General features: G+C 33.2%; 2 protein-coding genes across 2 annotated transcripts in view; both read right to left on the reverse strand.

Annotated features, from left to right (window-relative positions):
• The window catches only part of LOC116346702 (chitotriosidase-1-like), a 33181-nt gene extending 32562 nt beyond the window's left edge, over positions 1-619 (reverse strand). Inside the window, exon 1 of the mRNA XM_031776895.1 lies at positions 611-619. Within this exon, the coding sequence (XP_031632755.1) occupies positions 611-619 (9 nt within the window). The remainder of the gene's footprint in view (positions 1-610) is intronic.
• A 6064-nt stretch (positions 620-6683) lies between these two features.
• LOC116346703 lies at positions 6684-13855 on the reverse strand. Its single transcript, XM_031776896.1, has 10 exons — positions 13538-13855; positions 8240-8479; positions 7902-8182; positions 7773-7840; positions 7680-7711; positions 7497-7512; positions 7313-7366; positions 7207-7226; positions 6987-7142; positions 6684-6692 (listed from the first exon to the last, which is right to left on the reverse strand). The coding sequence occupies exons 1-10, from the start codon at positions 13853-13855 to the stop codon at positions 6684-6686; spliced, it is 1194 nt and encodes a 397-aa protein (XP_031632756.1).
• Between the last annotated feature and the right edge of the window lie 10297 nt (positions 13856-24152).

The raw sequence follows: 24152 nt of genomic DNA on the forward strand, positions 1-24152 counted from the left end.
TGAAATGAAGCACAATTAAATTCTGCATCGAATTGTGTATAAAGTGATATTTTTTCATGAAATCAAAAATGTTAAATATTAAATTGAAGTTGAAAATTCAAACAAATAGTCCGACATTTGGGCGAGTGTCCATACCACCGGGTTGGAATATCAAAAGCAAGCACTCAAAAAAACTTACTCCTAGCGCCACCAACCTATAAGTTGTGTATTGTGAGAGCCAACTTCAGACAGATTGTATATATGTGACAACTATTTTTTGACATTTGTAAAACCGGCAATTAGGTGTTTGTGTTTCAACTATAAACATTAAACATGCGAAAATTAATTTTGCTTTTTTATTTATTAATCATCATTTTACTGGTCTCGAGCAAAATATGTCGCAATTCGGGCATTTGAATTTTTTCTTCATTGGCTGGTGAACATTTTTGACGTGTTCCCGCAAAGTTTGTAAACGAATGAACGATTTTTCGCACACTTCTAAATTTCAGGATAAAAATGAAAGTAAAGCACAAAAAACAACCAATAATGAATCAAAAAAATAAAAATGTAAAAATTAAGAAAAAAAAGTCACAGTAAAATGATGATTAATAAATAAAAAAAGCAAAATTACTTTTCGCATGTTTAATGTTTATAGTTGAAACACAAACATCTAATTGCCGGTTTTACAAATGTCAAAAAATAGTTGTCACATATATACAATCTGTCTGAAGTTGGCTCTCACAATACACAACTTTATTGAGTGAATGCTTTTGATATTTCGACTTGTTAAAACGATGCATTCACGTTTTTTATTGTCGATTAATATTTTTTTATGAATAAAACATTTTTTTAAAAGATTGGCAATCATAATATTCATTAAATTAACCACTAGAAACATATTTGTGGATTCATTTCGTTTTGATATTAGAATAGTAATCGATACGCAAGTAGATGGCGGTAGGATGTAAAAATCTTTTTGCAAAAGTGACATTCCAGTACAAAATACGTTTTGATATTCCTACCCGATACCACACACCACAGAAAAAACCACTTTTCCCCATTACGAACCACAATTTATATGATTTTGATCCAAAAATAACCTAAAAATCCATATTTTCATTGTACTTGAAAAAGATTCAAGTTCATGTTTCTTGAATCTTTAACATTGAAAATAGCGCTTACAAAACTATTGATATCAAATAAAAAACCTCTATCGAGGTGAAGAACGAGCGACGAAACCAAAATTTGAAACACAAAATTTCTGATATCAATTTTGTGACGAATATAGTTGGTAGATATATTTTCTGTGTACTGTGAATATAAACTTAATATACATTTGTAAATTCGGAACGTTGCTTCATTGCATCAGTATGAACTCATAGTAAAAAGGAGAGAATTTCTGCAACGTTTTGAATATACAAATGTATATTAAGTTCATATTCACAGTTCACAGAAAATATATCTACCAACAATTTTTGTCACAAAATTGATATCAGAAATTTTGTTTTTCAAATTTTGGTTTCGTCACTCGTTCTTCACCTCGATAGAGGTTTTTTATTTGATTTTCAAATTGCACGCGGTTACAATGAGTCAGAAAATAATTAATAAATAAATAAATACATAAATAGATAATAAATCACAGCGGACGGCAGTTCGCGCGAGTGACAAAACCACATTAGTGTGTTGAAAAGTCGACTTGCTATATATACACGTAATTTCCAAGAAAAAAAAAATTCGAAAATCGGTCCACCTGTCTTCAAAATATGGTCCTTTCAAGAAAAGGTTCAAAATTCAGTTCTACGGCCATAGATGGCACTAAATGAGTTCGTTGACCCCTGAAACATTGATATTCTTATTCTAGAGCTCAATACCTTTCCAACGATACCTCAAACGTCGAAATCGATCAATCCGTTCGAAAAATTTGGCATTTTAAAAATTTCATATGATTTTTCTATAAAATTCATTTGGTATGTGTATGTGTCTATCCGCGATTTTACGTACTCGATTCTGATCTTTTTGAAAATTTCTGTGCTTAAAAAACATAAGACTTTTTTGTTCCGGCACTTTTCGATATGGCCGCCATGTTGGCCGTGGCCGGCCTCCAAAAGTCACTTTTTGACTTTTGTCCCTACGGACACCGAGGCACATCCACTTGACACACCCCGGACATATGCATATCATTGGAAAGGTCTTAAAGCCACCTATCGAATGGTGTCATTTGCGGTCCTAAAATATCAATTTTGGTTTCGTCACTCGTTTTTCACCTTGATAGAGGTTTTTTATTTGATATACAGTGCCGTCAGAAAATTTGAGACCAAGCTCATTTTTTTCATACAATTTTATACAAATTGTCGATTTTTTGAAGCAATATTTAATATATTTCGGAAATAGCTAGACCCATAAATTTTTATACACTTATTATTTTATTTACAGAGAGTAAACTAGTGAAGTTTTACCAAAAACTATCTACGCGTTTAAAAAATATTCGAGGTTTGCACTTTCAAGTGTGAAAAATTACACATTTTGTATGAAAAATAATCCTTTTTCACACTTGAAAGTGCAAACATCGGATATTTTTTAAACGCGTAGATATTTTTTGGTAAAACTTCACTAGTTTACTCTCCGTAAATAGAACAATAAGTGTGCAAAAAATTATGAGTCTAGCTGTTTCATAAATATATTAAATATTGCTCCAAAAAATCGTCAATTTATATGAAATTTGGAAGTTCTGGAAACCAGGCCAAATCCTGAAAGTCCACCAATCAGCCAATTCCACCGGATTTTGATTTTAGGCCAAAAAGTAGTTGGCTGTATGGTGTTCACTATGTGAACAAAAATTTGCTTATATTTGCCGATTTCCCATCGGAAATGCCAGAAAAATCGATCGGGAGTTTTTTTGTGATTTTGACTGCCTTTCTGCTGTTTTTCGTGTTTCAGTACTATTTGCTTCTAGTAACACCAATCGAAATATACTGGTGAGAAACTATACTAATAACTATACTAATAAGATACATGCATCTTATTAGTCTTCTGACTAGTAACATTCTAATAACTATACTTATTACTATACTTATTAGTGCAAAAAAATAATAAGTAATAATATAGTTTGATCTTATTAGAATGATAAGATAATAAGATGAATAATAATATACCGAAAATGCCCAACTGTACTCGATGGAATATGGCTTATGGCAATCGAGTTGCGTTTGTATATTTCCGGCTGTGAGTTTGGCGGAATATACGCAACATATTGGAAGTATAAATTAAAACGTAAGGATTCGTATCTAACTTCATATCTATCACACATGCAATTGTTTGGACAGTGAAAGTTTTTATTGCGATTAAAATGTCGAATTACGTTCCAACAAAACAGCATTTGCGGGAAGCAATGCTTTTGTACTTTAATCAAAAGAAAAGTGCTGCTGAATGTCATCGTTTGTTGTCGGAAACGTATCCCAAATATTCAATTTCAATAAGTGTATGTGAAAAATGGTTTAGAAGATTCAGAAGTGGTGATTATGACACGGAAGACAAAGAGCGTCCAGGCCAAACGAAAAAATTTGAAGATGAAGAATTGGAATTGTTACTCGATGAAGATCCATGCCAAACGCAAGAAGAACTCGCTAAATCATTGGAAGTTACTCAAGCAACCATTTCACAACGTTTAAAAGCATTAGGGTTCATCCAAAAATTTGGAAACTGGTTGCCGCACGAATTGAAACCGAGAGATGTTGAAAGGCGTTTTACCATCTGTGAAATGCTGCTCGCAAGACAAAAAAGCAAGTCATTTTTGGATCGAATTGTTACGGGCGATGAAAAGTGGATCCACTACGATAACCCAAAGCGAAAAAAATCATACGTTCGACGCGGCGAACCAGGACCGTTTGGTGGGATCAAAAGGGTATCGTGTATTATGAGCTGCTGGAACCGGGTGAAACAGTCACAGGAGATCGCTATCGACTACAACTGATGCGATTGAAGCGAGCATTGGACAAAGATCGGAAAGAATGGAGGGGAAAACACAACCGGTTAATTCTTCAACATGACAATGCTCGGCCACATATTGCAAATGTCGTCAAACAATACTTGTCGACAATAGGATGGGAAGTTCTACCCCACCCGCCGTATTCACCAGACATTGCTCCTTCTGATTACTACAATGCCGACGAATTGCAGAAAAATTGTTTTGATTTGGTGCGCAAGCCACGAACATTTTGATAAAAAATATCATTGCACATCAAAGTCGTTGGAGGAGAGAGAGAGTGAATTGTGTTGCTTAGTTGCGACGATTTTGTTGAGGCTGACTGTACGATCCCATCAGTGGACTGAGTAGGCATTGAGACAGCAGCGGCAACAAGTTGGCAATCGGTGGAATTTCCGGTGTCATTGTTTGCCTTTGTTGTGACTTTCGTCGATTTCGACCATGAATTGGTGGCTTGAACGAGGCGAGTTTCTTGTTTTTTGGATTTTTGTCAGTTTGTTGGGATGGTGGAACTGATTTAGAGTTTTTATTGCTAGGCAATGAATTTGCAACAACTCTTTGGCTTTACGGCCGTTGGCCAAATGGAATTGTCCATAATAATGTCGAAATAACGATTTGTGTCTGTATTTTGGCTCACCAGTTTGATCACCTTCAAGTCACCTACAACACTGTAACATTGTGTGATTTCAAATGATCGGTGATATCATCAACAGTAGTATCTGGCCGAAACGGTAAAAGATAGACCGTTTTTGTTTCATACAATTTTGAGTTAATTGTATGACCGACTCGATTTCCAAAATCACAATTTGCCACTTTGGAATTCAAATTCAGGTTTGAATTTGTGGTGGCTGTAGAATTCCTACCAACGACTTTTAACTTAAGATGTGAAATTGCCATTGAATTAGGCTTTGAGCTAGCCTTTGTCGCTTTCGTTGGTTTTGACACCTTCCATTTGCGTGGATTTGACACTGTGTTTGTCGACATATTTAATCTAGTCGATAGACTGACGGATCTGCAACTCTTGCGTAAGATTTTCGGCTTTGGACGCACGGTCGGAACATCAGTGGTCAAAATATCACACGGAATCGATATTGTGCTGGTGTCATTGTTTTCATTTTCAACAGGGACAATCACATCGGTGCTGTTTGCATCGATATTAACAGCGATATTGGCTTATATTTCCATTTGATCGATTGTAGTCGATGGAATGTCAGTATGAATTACTGAAGACTGTGTCAAAATTGGAGCGGAGAATATTTTATTCGCGCCATTATTTTCCTGTGCCGAAGTGGCTGCGTTAAAAACCTTCAACTTTTCAATTTGAGGTTGTATAGTCCATTGAATTTCCGTTAAGATTTTAGCACTATTCACAAGAGTTGAAGCAATGCCATTTACCGTGAAGGTAAGACATATATCGCAATACCACTGTAAATTCTTAATTGAAACCGAAAAATTTACACACTAACAAAATACACGGGAAAAAAAACGAAATAAAACCAACGAAAGCAATAGGAGGAATAAAAATGTAAACACGATAAATACTAATTTGAGTTTGAACAATGCTTATAAACAAGAAAAAAAAAATTCTTTGAGAAGAATGATGCTTAAAACCAGAGACGGTTCGTTCGTTCGTAGTCATTTTTATTGAATGTTTGTTCGTTCTTTCGTTCGTAGAAAATAAAATGTTCGGATTGTTCGTTCGTTGTTCGTAGGAAAAGTATGAAAAAAAAATAATTATTTTATTAGTGAAATTGAAAGTAGATTATATTTTGTGAATTTTATAAGAAAAAATTGAACAAAACAAATATTATTTATTTAAAATTAAAATAAACAGCGTATTAATCAATATAGTAATTAAATATAGATATTTTCCTTTGAAAATTTCACTGATAAGACCTTTAACTACATTCTTATTGTATTTCAAAATTATTTAAATTCATCTGTTGAGATGTTTTGAATCGTTAATTTGAAAAATATTTGAAATTTCTATCTCTAATATCAAAGTTTTTTTTATTTATTTTAGGTCAGAACTCTATATACTTGAATTAATTGTAACAATAACCTATCAATTGTAACAATAACCTATCTCTTAGATACTCCGTTTTTGACGTCTGTCAAGTGTACATACACTTTTTTCTCCTCACACTTCCAACTACTGACAAATGACCAGCCGTTTTTTTCCATTCATTATATCCCGTGAATAATCAGCATTGTATGTGCGGATTTCAAAATAAAAAAAGAGAGTTTAGGTATATGAACAACAGTGTATTTATGTAAAATTTGTTATTTATAATAACTTTTGAATGATTTATCGTTTTTCTATCGAGAAGCAACCGTTTGAGCGGTAAATGAAAAATGAATTGGGTTCTTTCATTTTAGAACAAATGCATTATACATAACGACAACGATTGATGGAAAATGAAAGATCGAATAGAAACAAGCAACAATGGAATGAATTTGTTTGAAAGACAACTGAACAGATAACAGAGAACCCAACCGAAATATAAATGCTCTGAGAGAGAAATGGTCTCTCTATCTTTTCATTTTAAGACATGTACGCGGCCGTAATTACAACGCCGTTTCAACTTCAATTTAATCTATACATATGATAAATTTTAAATATGTTTTACATGTGATCAAATGGATAAGAGAAAAAATCCTCATCGTAAATGATTACACAGCATCATTCATTTATCGATTTGATTTTTTTTTCATTTTACTCTTATTGAATCTGTTTTATAAATATGAATTTATGATCGAATATCAAAATTTTGATATTTCTACCAGATGTTTTCAAATAAGACAACAGCAGACATTTCACATCAAAATACTGCAAATATAATTAATACATTTTTTAGTTTATCCATTGAAGCATTTTATTAAGACAAAATTTTGTTCATTTCATTAGAAAAGTTATTCCATGAAACTTGCCAGAAGCATGATTGTAGTATAAATTCTGTTAGTAAGCTGAAAAAAGGTAATAATTTCATAAAATAAATTTATTTATTAATAAAAAAAAAATCACCGTTGAGGCCATATCATAATCCAAACACTTGAATGGACCCTGAGTTAAGTTAACTCCATTTTGCATACGATTCAACATGTGTGCTATATCCTTTTGTTGTGATTTCGGTAAATGATACCAGGCTAAGTTGCATAGTGAATCGCAAATCTTTTCATTCTGCAAAAAATGAAAAAAAATTGATTTTTGATTTTTGATCATTTTTATCAATGATCATAAGTACTGCAGTTTTAATGTTTTCTCCTAGTTAAAAAAAAAAAACAAAGAAAATATTAGTTTAAACAAAGTTTGTAGAATGATAGTAAAAATGTTCAATCGACATAACCGACCCATGTAGCAGATGACCAGAAGTGCAATATAGGATACGACAGCATTGCCATAGCCTACAAAGTTAAAATAATAGATTTTCCAATGAAACAATTTTTAAATGGTTGAATTTTTGAAGCTAGGAAAAAGTTAAAGTCAATTCCAAACCGCAAATTGTTAAATTTACTCATCAAAATCACGAAGTACCTGCAGGGAATTCTAACTACAGAAAAAGAGTTAATTTTTAATCAATTATTTCTAGTTGAAATTTGTAAAAAACAAGCTACTACAAAAAAGAATAGTCCAGTGGTAAGTTTTTTACAAATCCTAAAAAAGACTTTGCTTGAGAACAATGCAAACTAGAATATCTTATTAAAAATCTCATCTTACAATCCACTGTGCGAAAATGCCGTATGTCGCACCTATTTAAAATATGAGAAAAAATTAGTAATTTCCAGTGTATTAATATGGGAAGAGTCGCACCAAAGGTTAATAGCGGTGGCCCCAAAAAAGTTTTCCAATAGAAAACATCACTGAACTCCAAAAGGTATCTAAGTCAAATGATTTAATTATAATTATGGGCATAAATGATTTTAACAATTTTTAATGTACTCATCAAAGTCACGAATTTGCAATAAAATATTGCGAAATAGCGCGCCAGATCTGATACTCTGACGATCAACTTGGAGCATTTCTGACAATTTCTCTCCATTTAATTCTATACAAGAGGCACACAATTCAACCGTATTATACGTCATACATTGGCAAAGTTCGATGCAAATTGTTGATACAATTCCAAATGGCATTAAAACAGACTGATAGCTAATATCGACGTAAAAAGCTAGATTTGAATCCTCTTCAAAAAATGGCAATTTTGTTCCAAATGGAGTTATCTGAAGAAAAATGAAAAGAATATATTAAATGAAACCCCTACTGTGAACTATTCGTACCATCACTCCTTTCACCAAAAAGGCCTGAATTGGACCCACACACACAGATCCAATTGAAATGAAAATGACTATCACCAAAATGATATACGAGGTTTGCATCTTTTTAATACTTCGTTCACAAAGCTCGTTAAATGGTGAAGAATCCTTAACATCTGAATAAATGTAATCGCCCGAAAACCGGAATAGAACTCGCAAACGAAATCGATCGGATGTCAAACACTTTATGTATAGCGTCACACTCTTTAAAGGAAAAAAAATGGTAGATCTCAATCGAAAGAGCAGAAAATTCGAACTATGGAAAGTACTTTGACAGTACGAAATAATAACAGTTGGCACTTCCTCCAACTGTTGAACTTGAAATCCGCGGTTTTTTTCTTCAAAATGTGTATTTATTTTAATGATTGAATGAATTAATACATTATTCAAAGTACGTCCATCGCTAGCCACTACTTTTTCCCATTATATAATCCAGTCATTTTTCGACTTTTTTTAAAGTTTGCACATAATTAATCAGAAACGGTGCACTGCATCGATTGCAATGAGTGGTATTCAGAAAGAAGGATGTCCAGTAGGGTGTTTCCCGTGTCTGTAAGTAAAAAAATGATATTTCTCGATTTAAAGTACACAAAATTCTATGACAATGGATCGCATTCGCAAAACGCATAGATTGATATTAAGACTTCCTGAAGAGAAAGACACTCGATTGTACACAATATGTTTGTGTATTGTTGACAACAATTTGTTGTGATATTATCAACATTGTTATTGTGCTCGAAATTCACAATCGAATAAAAATTATACTTGGTGTTTTCTTTTTTTCAGAAATAGTTGTTATTTGTGCCGACGAACGTTGAATTTTGTTGTATTCACACAATTGTTGTAACCATAGTTTTATTCTAAATTCATCACATTATAATAATAATCACAGGAGATGTGTTTTCGAGATGAATTTTGCCGTCAGTTTTCCATTTGATTCTTTTTTTTTGTTTGAAATAACAGAAAATTTGCAAAATTCATCGCTCAACCAAAAAAAAAAAAAAAAACAAATTCAGTTTTGCTTACATCAAACATAGAATATTTACTGTCGATTGTTTTAGCTGATTCAAATCATGACAATACTGCACATTGTATGCAGTATGCGAAAAATGCTGTGTATTTAATCCTGTCCACACAAGTCATGTCAAAAAAGGGAATTTCATATCAAGAATTTCGCAACATTTTGGTTACATCGTCATGCCGAGTGTTATTCGGACATCAGTTGTATCGACGTTTTCATCGAAGTAAGATCACTATAAAGAGGCTTAGATTTTTTTTTGAATATTTAGAACAAAAGTGTCAAGTGTGTATCAAATACTTAACTAATGCAATTGTTTTCTTTTCTGTTCAGCTATTAGATTGAGCATTGCTGGTTTATGGTGTTTATATGCCAATTAAATTGAAATAATTGCAGCGATTAAATTTTTGTTGAAGTGAGTTTGAATTGTTTGGATTGCGTTGACAATGGGACGAAAAAGAAAAGAAACTGGTCGTATTTTCGGCCCTAGGCCAAAAGTTCGCAAAGTTCTGAAAGAAGAGGTCGGACTTTTTGCAATCAAGATATCGGCGACAACAGCTATTAAAGAAGAATATCATGACACAGTGTTACCGTGGTTAGAAATTTTTTTTTCAAAAGATTAGAGAAGAAAATGAGAAGGCAAAACGAACGATCGATTGGACATTTTTCGACGATGGTAATGATTAAATTGTTTTTTTTTTTATTGTTTGTTAATTTTTCAGCATGTTATTTCTAAATTTTATAAAAAAATGCTCATTGTTTTTTCTTAGGTGATGGCATTCACATAATTGAGGAATATTTTTTTGCTGTTCTCGAGACATACAAAGAAGAAGAGAGCATGGGTCCGTGGTTTAGAGAAACATTCGAAGGTTTGGAATGCAACAATCGATTCAAATGGCCAAACAACAATTATCTTGGCAACCATATGAAGTACATGTATCAACAGTACGCACGAAATGTCATAACCAACCTCACCACACATGATGAAAAACGTCTTAATGAGTTTATAAGTTTGAAAGTTTGGGAATTCAACGAGGACAATGTTGATCCAGACTACGTTTTCGATCACATTGATTCAAAAAATACAGTAAATTGGGCAATCCATCGTTACAATTCAACCCGTGATAATGTTGACAGATTGAGCAAACGCTACCGTTTGCTGAGTTGTGCAAGAGACATTGGCGGACCAGCTGACGACAACATCGCAAAAGATACAAATGAAAATTCGTTCGCATCGTTGCCAATCTGGCTTGAGATGCAAGCAAAGATTGATCGTTATCACAATTGGATGCAAGACAACCGCGATATAATTCCTGAAGACTGGGTGTTACCAAAGATCAAAAATCTTTCCGTCATTCCGATTTGCTCACACATGCGGAAATTCGTTAAAATAGATGCAGATGTTCTATACCCGATGATGTGCGAAACAAAAATAATTCCGTTGGATGAGAATGGTTGTCAAGTTAGAACGCGCCATATTTGTGAACATAGAGCGTTTTATTTTGGTGAAATCTTCAACATGGAAAAAATCGGTCAAGTGTTGAAAGCGAACAAACAATTTCACTGCCATGTTTTAAGCGATTTTATATAAAGTTTCGAAGGACGTATTGCAACAGTTGGAGGATGATGAAATGGTTCGAAAAAATTATTATGATGGACATTTCATGTACGTATTGGGAATCGATCCAGGAATGAAAACCTGGAATGCTACGGTCCGACGACATATTGACTCTGGTAAAGAGGTATGTGATTTCTCAAAAAGACATCCCATTTTTATCATGTAATAAATTATTCTATCGAATATGTTGTTTCAGAGTTTGAAATAATGATTAGTTTTTTCAATTCATTTATTTGAAAATCAATTACCATTAGTTAATGTAAATTGAAATTTTCAATTTATTTTTTTCAATTCATTAAATTGAATTTTCAATTACCATTTACATTCAAATTGAGAAATGAATTGAAATTCATTTCAATTGCGTGAAGTTGCAGAGATTCTAGTTGGCCCCCATATTACTTCTCTCGATTGTTTTCAATTTTTTACCGTCAATTCATTTATAATAACATTTTGAATGTAAATTAAAATGTATATATATTTAAAATATTAATATACAAATTAAAAAAAATTAAAATTTGAAACTGTTTTCATTGCTGCGATTTCTTTTAAACTTATTGACACAGCAACCGCGGTTCAACGCGTTATTGTTGAATGTGCGCATTCAAATATTAAACTCACTTTTGACATTAGCTATGCACAAATGCCGCATAAGGAATCAATCTCTGAAACTTCACGCAATTAAATTAATTTCAATTCATTTATCAATTCGAATGTAAATGGTAATTGAAAATTCAATTCAATGAATTGAAAATTTCAATTTACATTAACTAATGGTAATTATAATTGAATGAATTGGCATTGAAAAATTCGAAACACTGTGTTGTTTCTTTTTCGCTTACAGATGAATTTAAAAATAAGTAGCAAAAAGTACCACTACATGACAAAACAAGGAGTGCGAAACGCAAAGGCCAAACGATGGACGCGTCAGTTTATTGCATTTGAACAGAATGATCGAGTCCATAGGCTGAAAACTGGAGAGATTACATAACTCATCGTCTGACAATTATGAAGAGAGCTATTGCAGTATACACGACCGAAAAAGTATACCCGGCCACAATTCGATAAATACATTGAATCAAATCGTGTATCGTGCGGCTCAAATATCTCCGAACTCGCCGATAAAGATAAAGAAGAACATAAGATGTCCAGGCAATCGAAAAATGATAAAAAGTTTCAAGAAAATGAAGGGCAATGTGACTAAATAGGTGAACGAGTACATAGAACATCAAGTTTTTTTTCACCATTCCCTTTGGAAACATTGAGCCATCGTTTCAAGGTGTGTGAGTGGTGTATGCCAGATGACGATGATTGGCCAGACGGATTGAAGCTACCGACGAAAATTGTAACCATGAAGAGCAAGCGAAAGCTGCTACCGGAACGACGAGATGTGCGAGAGGCAATTGGAGGCAATGATTATGAATCCAAATCAAGCTGTTGGTTTTGTGTCTAAGATGAAATGTTTTCGAAAAAACTGGCGACAAAACGCGGCATACGATGCGGATTACAACGTTGTTCAGCTCCCAGACAATATCCGTGAAGAAAATGTCATGGATTTCACAGAAGATTCACAAATGCCCAACGACTATGAAGACGGTTTCCCACACACACAAAACAGTAGTAGTAGAATTGTTCAAATGTATTGGTATATTGCAAATTTACCAATAGTTGTTAAAATATCTATTGGTATTTTCATACAAGCGTCACTACAGCAGCGCAGTTGACATTTGGTCCATCGCGCCAAAACAAGTGTCAAGTATGCTATTGTAGTGACGATTGTATGAAAATACCAATAGATATTTTAACAACTATTGGTAAATTTGCAATATACCAATACATTTGAACAATTCTACTACTACTGTTTTTTCTGTGCATATGTGGCAATACTGAAAACTATTTGGCACCGAGACATTTCGGCTGCAAAGTTAATCATGTACCGAGGTTAGTTGCTTATTGAATTCGATTTGAACTTCAAAATTAGAAAGTGATTGAAAATGATGCATGTAATACTAGCATGCTAATAACAAATTTGTGTGTGATTTCTTTTTGTAGGACATTGTGAACTGTTTGGATGTGATCTCCATCCCAACTTCACCGTTGAACGACTTGCATATCCAATATGGATTCCAATCGTCTAAACGAATAGAAATAAGATTGAAATGTTAAATTAAAAAATTAATGTAATAATATATTACTTGTAGCTGGTTACGATTTAGTGAACCAGGTTTTGTCGGATGAAGTTTAGAAGAGCAAGTATATGTATTGATTGTCACATGTCTAATGGACTTTCAATGCAATATGCGAGTTTTTCGATAATAATTTCATGGATAAATAGAGTATGTGCGGGTGAAGGTCTCAAATGTAAGTATTTATTTATTTAATTGCACTGCATAGCAACTATTGAATTTACTTCCGATTTTGCTTCAGGAAGTCTTAATATGAATCGATGCGTTTTGCGAATGCTATCAATGGTCATAGAATTTTGTGTACTTTGAATTGATAGATACCATTTTTTTATTTTCAGATATGGGAAACACCCTAGTACAGTGTCACACTCTTTTTGGAAAATAGTAAAAACATTAAATATATGCAAAATCCACAAAAGAAAATAAATAATGCAATATCGTACCGATGCTACGATACCAATTCCACAAACACAACGCGTGCCAATCCAAAATTTACCGGCCCTTGCAAAATAAATCAGCGTGTATCCGGCAAGGCTAAAATAATTGAGCGCCAAAAAAGAGCCAAAGTACGAAAGCCAGTATACTTGACAATCTTCCTCAAGTATTCTAATACCAAAAAATCCCAATAAAATTCTTGGAATATCACACAAAACTTTCCACTTTTCCTTTGGTGTTTTTGTTGGCCAATCTTTCTTCAAATTCCGTATTGTTTCTTGGAAATTTAATTGCTTGAACGTTTCTTTCAAAATAGCAAACACCATTGTTTCAGATGAAGTTTTTTTTTATAGTTTCAGTACTGAACTGACTTATTTCAATATAAATCAACAACTACTGAAACCATATTTTTCTGGAATTTAAATGTTTTTCGAAGTAATTAAACAACAAATATACAAAGGATTTCATTTGAAAAAAAAAATCTTTTTGTGATTTTAAATGAACAATTTAATCGAACCACATTAATTTCATTTATTAATCGTTTAAAACGCATTTAAAGACAAAGTAAATGAAAACGTTTAACTTGTAATTACTAGAAAGCTCATACTTAAATGCAAACATGTTTGGATATTTTGTACAAAATTCTCATATCAGCGGTAAATCGTTGAGGTAAATTAGTCAAACCATCAAATGGTTAAACTATGTTCAAGATTCGTTTTTACATTTTATATTGAAATAATTGTATAGTAATAATTTTTTGAAGTAGGTCACACATTTTGTTTTGAAAAAATTCCATAGAATAAGTAATTTACCAAAGTACTATACGCATTCTGAATGCAAACAAACACACAGAAACAAGTATTCGAGTACGCTTACTCGCACTTGCGGTGTTAGTAGAGGATTTACCCCTCAAAATGAGTTACGCACTCTATTTTACTCTATTTTTGGCGAGTATCACTTGCGTTGTATATTGACAATGTATTTGAACGCGACTCGATTTAAGAAGCGCCATCTCTTTCACGCCAGGTTCTAATATATTTTTTTCTTGCAAATAAAATTGCAAAATTGTATAAATTGAATAAGTTTTGCAATAATAATAACGAAAATAACTAATAGAATTTATAATAAATAAAAAAAATTGAAAAAAACACACAAATATTTTATATTTATTTATATAATATTAATATAATAGTTATCTTTGAAGATTAAAATAACAAAACAAAACAAGAAAAATGAAAGACGAACAATTTAATAACATATAAAAACTTTTGAAATACCATTTCAAAGCCGATTATATAAAAAAATATTACATGGCAAGCGATGAGTCAGTGACATTAGACCATGTTTTCTTAGAAAGATTATTCTTTCCATTTTAAAGAGTAAAATTTATTTCATTGATAATTGGATTTAGATCAAAAAGGAAGTGTAAAGGCATGCCAGTACAAAAAACCAATATATAGGGTAACGAAAAAAGTATTCGATAAAGAATACATTAAGACACAGCAGATAACCAATCACATGTCAGAAGTGATGAATTCTGCCACACAACCCAGAACTTCTTCGCAAAATGCATGCATAAAAATCGCAATCTGACAGAGTTTGAGAGAAAAGGGACCGTCGACAATAGACTGGCCCCCAAAACACAAAAGTTGAAATTTTTTCATTCTTACCTCGGAATACTTTTCCATATGGTTTGCAAATAACGTGTGTAAAGTTTCATGTCGATAGCTAAACGCTAGATGGTGCCGGAAGAGCTCGGTAGGTCATTATGTGAATTTATTGAAAAATGAAATTTTCAGTTAAAATAAAAATATCTTCGCACAACCATATCGACTAAAAATTGATGGTAATCGTCATTTTCCATCAAACACTTGCCACTGGTGAAGTTTCAAATGATTTGAATGAAAATAAAACACATTTCCATTCAAAATTTTTCTATTTCATCACCAAAAATGAAGGATTTGTACCAAAAGTACAACAGACCTCCACAAATTAATCACATATCAGAATACTTTCAGAGCAAAACTAATGTGATTCCACTTTGGTGTACATCCATTTCAACGCATCGTATAGCTGGAACACTGTCATTTGCATAGCAAATTGTGAGCAATGAACGTGGGGCAAAAATATGAATATGAAACATGATTTATCCGAACTATAATTCACTTCTAAACCTATTTCAATAACTGAATTCAATCAATTTTGACTGTAAAAACAATATCAATGCTGTTTGAAAGCGTTCTGGCATTGCTGTACTGGCCGGGGTGAAGGTATGTTTTCAAGTCGCAATATAAAATGGATCATTTTATGAAGAACCAAAAGTGACATTCAATTGGTTTTCAATCATATATTTTATGCTTAAATCGATAGAATATCATGAAATATCACATCTAGAGCCGTTCAAGTGTTATCAAGTTATCAAAATTAGGAATTTTTCGATTAGGTGATAAATATCTTTTAAAGCAGTTTTCTTTAAAAAAAAGTGCACACTAAAAAATCAAACATTTTACTTATAGATACTGTTGGCTACGAACGTTCTTTCGTTCGTAGACAATAGAAATAACATTTTGGTTCGTTCGTAGAAATTTAAAAATTAAATTGTGTTCGTTCGTAGAAATCGTAAAAAAAAATTTGTTCGTTCGTTCGTAGATTTTGAAAAATAAAAATTTCGTTCGTTCCTTCGTTCGTTCGTAGCGTTTTTTTCTTTCAAAGAGGAATTGTAAAAACTCCCCAACATTTATGTGTGCGTGAACATAATATGTTTTTATACGAATGAATAAAGGTTGACATATAACCAACTTCATGCTAGTGCTATGAATTAAATTTTGTGAATTGATGGAAATTGTGAAAATTAAATAATAAGTGAATGTTTATTAAAATATTGTTAGTACAAAAAATGTTTAAAAATTTATTTTATTCTAAACAGATTAAGAAATTCCAAAATAATTAGTTCATTTTTAGAAATATCATAGAATTTTCAAACATTATTTTCATTCCGAATTTACTAGTAGCATGAAGTTGGTTATGAATGGTTCGGTCGAACATGTTTTTTGACATTTTGTTTTGTTTGTGTGTGAGTAAAAGAGTGTAAGAAACTGCGTTAGAGACTTTATAACAGAGCATCTTGATTTGCTGCTGCTCAGCATATAGCTGAGAGCTGAGAAATGCTGAACTCGTGCGGCTAACGCATACGAAACGGATGGCACGCACACATGCATTCTCCCCGTTTAAACGGTTATAAACAGTTGATTGGACGTTCAATTCAAAACTCAAAACTTAGTAACCAGTTGAGTTTGAAATTGTGTTGCGACCGACATATGAGAAGCTGCGAGAAAAACATCACGTCGCATCCCTCGTTATTTTGCTTACGTAAGTGAAAGCAAGAGATGAGATGCGACGTGCTGTTTTTGCTCTCAGTCTTTCATATATTCTGAAAGTGTACGTCTAACGCATACGAAACGGATGCACGATACATATTCCCCTTTCACTTCGTATGTTCGCTGGTATAGTGTGTTACCGTTGTACTGGCAATAGCGTCAACGGCAGCACATACGAAGCGAAAGGGGAATATGTATCGTGCATCCGTTTCATATGCGTTAGCCGCACGAGCTCAGCATTTCTCAGCTCTCAGTAATATGCTGAGCAGCAGCAAATCAGGATACTCTGCTTTATAAAGGCATTTGACATTACCTCTTTTCTTAATATTTTCATAATTTTCTTAATATTTGAAATATAGATGTGCCAAACCCGAGGTGTTAATACAATTGTACAATATTATGATGATATTTTAAAACCAATCATGAGTATTATTTATTAAGAAAGATCATAATATGGCGTATTACAATGAGTATCAAGTATTATGATACCGAAGTTAATACTCGCCATTTGCAATTTTGCACAGAAAATACAAGTGGGAGTTGTGTGTTAATAGAATGTCGATTGTAAACAAGTATGAATGCACGGGTGAGCGAGACATTTAAAAAAAAAAGATTTGCCTAGCTCGATTTCGGTGACAGAGATGACAAATTTTTACGTTCTGTTCATAACACATGATATATATGACTTAGCTGTGTTCGAGAATTGTTTTGTGCTCGATACCGAGAGTTTCATATAAGGTTGCCATGTAGCAGCCAAATAACACCCATTAAATAATATGCGAATGCCAATCGTGATTGAGATAATAAGGAATGCGATTTTTTTTTCATTCTGATCGGACCAGGTGATACAGAATTTTTTTTGAGATTTGTTGCCATCTATATGGGAGGCTTGTATGAAAAACACAGAAGACCGCTGGAATGACACTATCGGACGCTTGTACATATTTTGTATTTGCCATTCCAACGGTCTTCCGTGTTTTTCATACAAACCTCCCATGTAAATGGTAAAAAATCGCGAAAAATGAAAAAAATATTTAAACTTTTTTCTTCAATTTACAAATACTTCTCAATTTTCTGTATCATCTGATGAAATCAGAATGAAAAAAATAGCATTCCTTATCAACCAAATCAGGATATGGATTTATTTTTTATTTTTTGAAAAAATTAATTATTTTTTCATTATTCGCAAGTTTTCATCATCTACATGGCAACCTTATATGAAACTCTCGGGGACTCGGTATAGAGCACTAAAAGTAAAAAAAATTAAATTTTTTTCTTAATTCTCGACCACTTCTATCTATAATTTGAAATAAAAAATCGCTACGAACGAACGAACAAAATTTTTATTTTTCAATTCCTACGAACGAACGAACGAACACAATTTAATTTTTAAATTTCTACGAACGAACGAACGAACAAAAATGTTATTTCTATTGCCTACGAACGAACGAACGAGTGTTCGTAGATGTTCGCAGCCAACACTACATATAGATATGAATTAAATGGCTGAAAATTTTGAATGGAAATGTGTTTTTTTTTTCATTCAAATCATTTGAAACTTCAGCAGTGGCAAGTGTTTGATGGAAAATGACGATTACCATCAATTTTTAGTCGATATGGTTGTGCGAAGATATTTTTATTTTAACTGAAAATTTCATTTTTCAATGAATTCACATAATGACCTACCGAGCTCTTGCGGTACCATCTAGCGTTGAGCTATCGGCATGAAACTTTACACACGTTATTTGCACACCATATGGTAAAAGTAAACTTATTACAACAATAATTAAAGCATCGAAATCTAGAATCACAAACACATGGTAATCCATTGACGGTATGCAATGTGCATTCAATTGTGAAATTGAAAATACGAAACAAATCACTTTCATTGTGTGGAATGTGGATATTAGAGGTGTCAACGAGCGTTCGTTTTCGTGTCCGTTCGCGTTCGCCACGAAAACGAACGAACACGAAACGAAATTTATCTTTGCTAACGAACACGTTCGTTCGTAGTAGCTGTCCTTGCGAACACGAACGAACGTGAAAATCAAATTCCACTCTGCGAACGAACAAGTTCTTTTGTAGTGGCCTTCTTTACGAACGCGAACGAAACTTGAAAAAAATAAAATTCTTAAAATTATTTTTGATAAATCTTTTTGTGATGTGTGCATAAATCAAATAAAAAACCTCTGACGAGGTGAAGAGCGAGTGACGGAACCAAAATGTGAAACACAAAATTTCTGATATCAATTTTGTGACGAAAATAAATGATAGATTATTTTTCTGTGTACTGTGAATAAAAACTTAATTTACATTTGAACATTCAAAACGTTGCAGAAATTCCTCTCTTTTTACTGTCAGTATGGTTGATGACGCAATGCAACGTTCCGAATATTAAGTTTTTAATCACACAGTACATAGAAAAATTATCTATCATTTATTTTCGTCACAAAATTGATATCAGAAATTTTGTGTTTCACATTTTGGTTTCGTCACTCGCTCTTCACCTTGTCAGAGGTTTTTTATTTGATATCAGTAATTTTGTGAGAGTAATTTTCCAAATTGAAGATTCAAAACATCTACACACACCACGAATTTTAATAATTTTGAAATACAATTAAAATATGGACTTTAAGGTTATTTTTTTGGCTCCAAATGTCATAAATTATGGCTCATAATGGAGCCTTTTTCGAGAAAATATCCGTTATGTGCCCCGGCCAGACGGTCAAATTTTGATTTTTGGCTGATTTGGCCACCTGAACTTGAAACATATGTCCGGGGTGTGTCAATTGGATGTGCCTCGGTGACCGTGGGGACAAAAGTGACCGTGGGGACCCTTTTCTTGAAAGGACCATACTTTGAAGACAGGTGGGCCGATTTTCGAACTTTGATATTTTTTCTTGATCTATGACTCAAGGGCTTTCCAATCATACACCATACGCGGCTAAAGGCCTTCCAGGTTAGAATTTGGAAATTACGTGTATATCAGTAATGTGCGAAGGGGGGGGGGGGGGTTTACCCCCCCCTGCGATTTGGATGAGAAAAAGTTTTTCGCGAAAATTATTCGAATTTGCTAGGGTTTTTGATTCTAAAAGTAAAGACATTTTTTTTTTAGCTCTTCACTTTGTTTGGCTGAGAAAATTCTTCCGATTTGCTAGGGATTTTCGCCCAAAAAAGTGACTTCCAAAAAAAAAAACCGATTTTATTGTAATTTCCTGAGGTTTTTGACTGAGAAAATTCTTTCGAATTGCTAGGTTTTTGATTTCTAAAAGTAAAGACCTTTTTTTTTTTTAGCTCTTCACTTTTTTTGGCTGAGAAAATTCGATTTGCTAGGGATTTTCGCCAAAAAATTGAAGAGCCAAAAAAAAAAAAAGAAATTTGTTGTTCAGATGAGAGAATTTTTAGTTTTTGAAAAATCACCTCCCCCTGTAAAATGTAGCTCGCACATTACTGGTGTATATATAGCAAGTCGACTTTTCAACACAATAAGGTGGTTTCGTCACTCGCGCGTACTGCCGTCCGCTGTGATAAATAGTTGCTAAATAAATTGACAAAAAAATCACAAAGAAATCTATGCTTTTTAAATAAGATTTTTGGAAAAATGTTATTAATAATTGCGTCTATCCTTTTTCGCGGAGTGTATATTGAAAGATCGTGTACCGTGTGAAATGGTGGTTTCACTCTGCTTCTGACAACATTTTATCTCCAGAACAATTTATATCGATTTTTTGCACCCTATTCACATTCAAAAATTCTTTATGTTCCAAATCATAATACAAATCCAATGATGTTGTCGCAGCTTGATTTCATTTCTAATTCTTTTCTTGTCTCTACGACACACTAAAAATCGCACTCAATAGTTGGAAACAATTGGAAACTAAACTAAAGTCGCAAATTCCAGATCTAATCGTTACAAGGCAAAGAACAAGATTTTGACTCAAAGTCACAGATCATGAAGAAATTGAGATTTGTTTCTTTATCCAAAATCACCCAATTCACTGCTCTAAACAAATAGTTTGACGTTTATCACTGCAGCCTACCCATTCACAAAATCTGCATATATATATTTTTAGAATTGACAATAAAAAAATTTAATGCCGAAAATCCTCGGTCAATAAAAATCATTTACTATTGAAAATCCTTTGTGAATCCTAAACAAAGCTAACCCTGTGAAAATAGTTTTGGTTTTTAAATTACACTATTTCAATTTACTGTACTTTTTGTAAACTACCCTCACATTTCATCCGCAATAGAATCGTATTATGTATTTTAGATTATTCAGTGGAAAGAAAAAAATCCCAACAGCCCCTTTTTTGTTTGATATATGACTTACGATGAGCGCGATAATTTAAAATAGTCCATGCGCTCAGTCAACATTGAGTTTGCCTTTTAGCGGCATTACTGTACGATTTTGAATCTTTTTTCAGATTGTTTGTGTAATATTCCGAGCTACCAACTCATATGTTTACTTTTATTCTTTATGAAATGCTACCGATTTCTTACATAATTCAGGTTCAGTTCGCACTTCTTGTCTTTTTTATTCTATTTACTTTTAATAGACTGCTGTAATCCACTTAGTTATTGCTGCTTTTTTGTACCGAGTCTAAACAAATAAGGGCGCTAATGATGTTTTATTTCGGCATGGTTTTTTCTTGCCTTTACCCAGACTATGTCGCTGTTACATTTTGAATGATTTTTGTTTTCTTTTTCTTATGTTGCTCTTCTTTCGTTGCATTGCCACAACTTCTGGCAATGCAGTAATGTTGAAATGAAATCGACATTGCTGTCGGCAACAACTAATACATATTTGTTGCCTTGTACATTTACAAGACATTTAAAATTCAACTTGCAACTATACCATCTTTTTAATTTGGTACACGTGATAATTCTTGATTTCGATTTTTTTTTTAACATTTTATATTTTATAACGATTTCGAAAATTGCAGAAATGAATAGATTTTTACATTTTTAAAACAATTAAGTACAAAAATGTACATTTTTAACAATGATTTGAGATTTTCTGATCTTTAAATTAGAGACAACTCGTTTTTCTGAGGTGAATAAATACTAGAAGAAAAATTTAAATAAATAAAACTTAAATTAATATATAAATATTTAACTCGTCGTGGTACATGTTGTTGAGCATTGTGCACTGAATAATGATATGACATTAAGCTATGAGCTGGGTGTGGAAAATTCAATTTGATGAATTCAGTCTTGTACATATTTTGATGACGATACGACGTTTTGAGCATGCACAAAATGAAGATTACTTATTTGATTTTTTTCAGCAGCCGTAAATTTAAATTAGATTTTATAAAATCTGTCATAGTGTTTCCTGTAAGCACCATTCTTTTTGTTCGGCTGTTAAATTTGTCTGTTTGAAATTCAGGGGCTTTGCCAATTGATTGTGATATCATTAGCGTTTTTTTTTGTAGGTTACAATTGACATTTGGCTTTTTTCTGTTAACATAACTGAATTACATACGAGGGTTGCTCCATAATTTTTTTTAAAAACATATATAACACAGTTGTTTTTTGTCGAAAATGGTTTTATTGTTTTTCAAAATATTCCCCGAGATGATCGATACACTTTTGCATTCGATGAAACCATTTGTCATAGCATTCGTGCCACTCCGAAACTGATATCTCCAAAACGTGTGTTTTGAACGCTTCAACTGCTTCTTCTGGTGTCGAAAATCGTTGACCACGTAGTTTTTTCTTCACGCTTGGGAACAAAAAAAAGTCATTGGGTGCCAGGTCAGGACTGTACGGTGGATGACCCATCAGTTCGATGTTTTGACCGGTCAAAAATCGAGTAGTTTGAAAAGATGTGTGAGAGCTCGCATTATCGTGATGAAGAATTATTTTGCGACGGTGGTTGTTTTTTCTTATTTCACCAAACACTTCGGGCAAACAAATGGTGGTATACCAATCAGAATTGACGGTCTTACGATCCTCTAGTGGAACGGTTGCCACATGACCACTTCTCCCGAAAAAACAGGCGACCATTCGCTTCGAAGTGCTTCTTGCTCGAACAACTTTCGTTGGGTTATCTTCATTTTGGAAGACCCATACAGTCGACTGCTGTTTCGTTTCGGGCTCATAGGCATATATCCACGATTCGTCACCAGTGACGATTTTATTAACGTCTTTTGAAGCACCACGATTGAATTTCTTGAGCATTTCTTTACACCAACTCACACGAGCCATTTTTTGTTCATCGGTCAATTTATGTGGGATCCAACGAGAGCAAATCTTTTTTACGGCTAAATGTTCATGCAAAATTGTATGTATGCTGTGGGATGAAATGCCCAAAGATGCCTCAATCTCACGGTAGGTCACATGACGATCTTCCATAATCAGTTTTCTGACAGCATCGATGTTTTGTGGCACAACAGCCGATTTTGGACGACCTGTATGAAACTCGTCTTTGAGCGAACTACGACCGCAACGGAATTCTCGGTACCAGTTATAAATTGTCTGAAGGGTTGGTGCTTCATTGCCAAAGGCCAAATGAAGTCGATCGAAACACTGTTGTTGAGATAATTTACTTCGAAAATCGTAGTAAATCATTTTACGAAAATCTTCACGTGTAAAATTCATTTTTTTGTTGAGTCGCAGTTTACCAGTCACTGTAAACAATACAAATAGCGTTCGTACGACAAAAGGTTCAGGGCACGAATACATACCAAAACATCAAACTTTACGAATATGACAATGGTTTACATCGGGCAACACTATAAGTACCATTTTAAAAAAAATTATGGAGCAACCTACGTAAAATTGTTCAATTTAATTTCACAGCAATGGAATATAATCTTCAAATCCACAATGATAAAAGAAATTATTTCTACGCAATAAATACAGAATGCAATGTTATTTTCTGATCGAATGCAAAAACTGTGTTATGACACCCTTATTATAGACTATTATTACATTTTTTTTTCTATTCATTTGGTGTTTGCCTTACGGACTATTTAAAAAAAATATATTTCGATCGTGACTCGAGTTCCAGTAATCAATTTCGATCGGTTGTAGGATGAAGGCGAATAACGGATTTCCATTTATGTGCGAATGTGTCGAAATGGACACATGGTTGATATTACTTACCACTGTTAATAGCAATGGCATTGACGCGCATTTTTGAATGATGATTTTTCTCTCCCTTAATATTTTCTATTGATGGTGTGCTATGTATGTTTTTTTTAAATGTGTGTCTAATGTAAATTTGTGTAGATGCGTC

The sequence above is a fragment of the Contarinia nasturtii genome, unplaced genomic scaffold (genome assembly GCF_009176525.2).
Source record: "Contarinia nasturtii isolate CC-2019 unplaced genomic scaffold, AAFC_CNas_1.1 Cnas_scaffold_1630, whole genome shotgun sequence".
NCBI lineage: Eukaryota > Metazoa > Arthropoda > Insecta > Diptera > Cecidomyiidae > Contarinia > Contarinia nasturtii.

Excerpts from the sequence above, each read along its gene's own strand:
- LOC116346703 (XM_031776896.1), bottom strand. The coding sequence starts at position 13,855 with ATGGTGTTTGCTATTTTGAAAGAAACGTTCAAGCAATTAAATTTCCAA. Across the intron at positions 8,183-8,239 it reads TTTTGGTGAAAGGAGTGATG|ATAACTCCATTTGGAACAAA; the intron begins GTACGAATAGTT and ends ATTTTTCTTCAG. Across the intron at positions 7,841-7,901 it reads CAAATTCGTGACTTTGATGA|ATACCTTTTGGAGTTCAGTG; the intron begins GTACATTAAAAA and ends CATTTGACTTAG.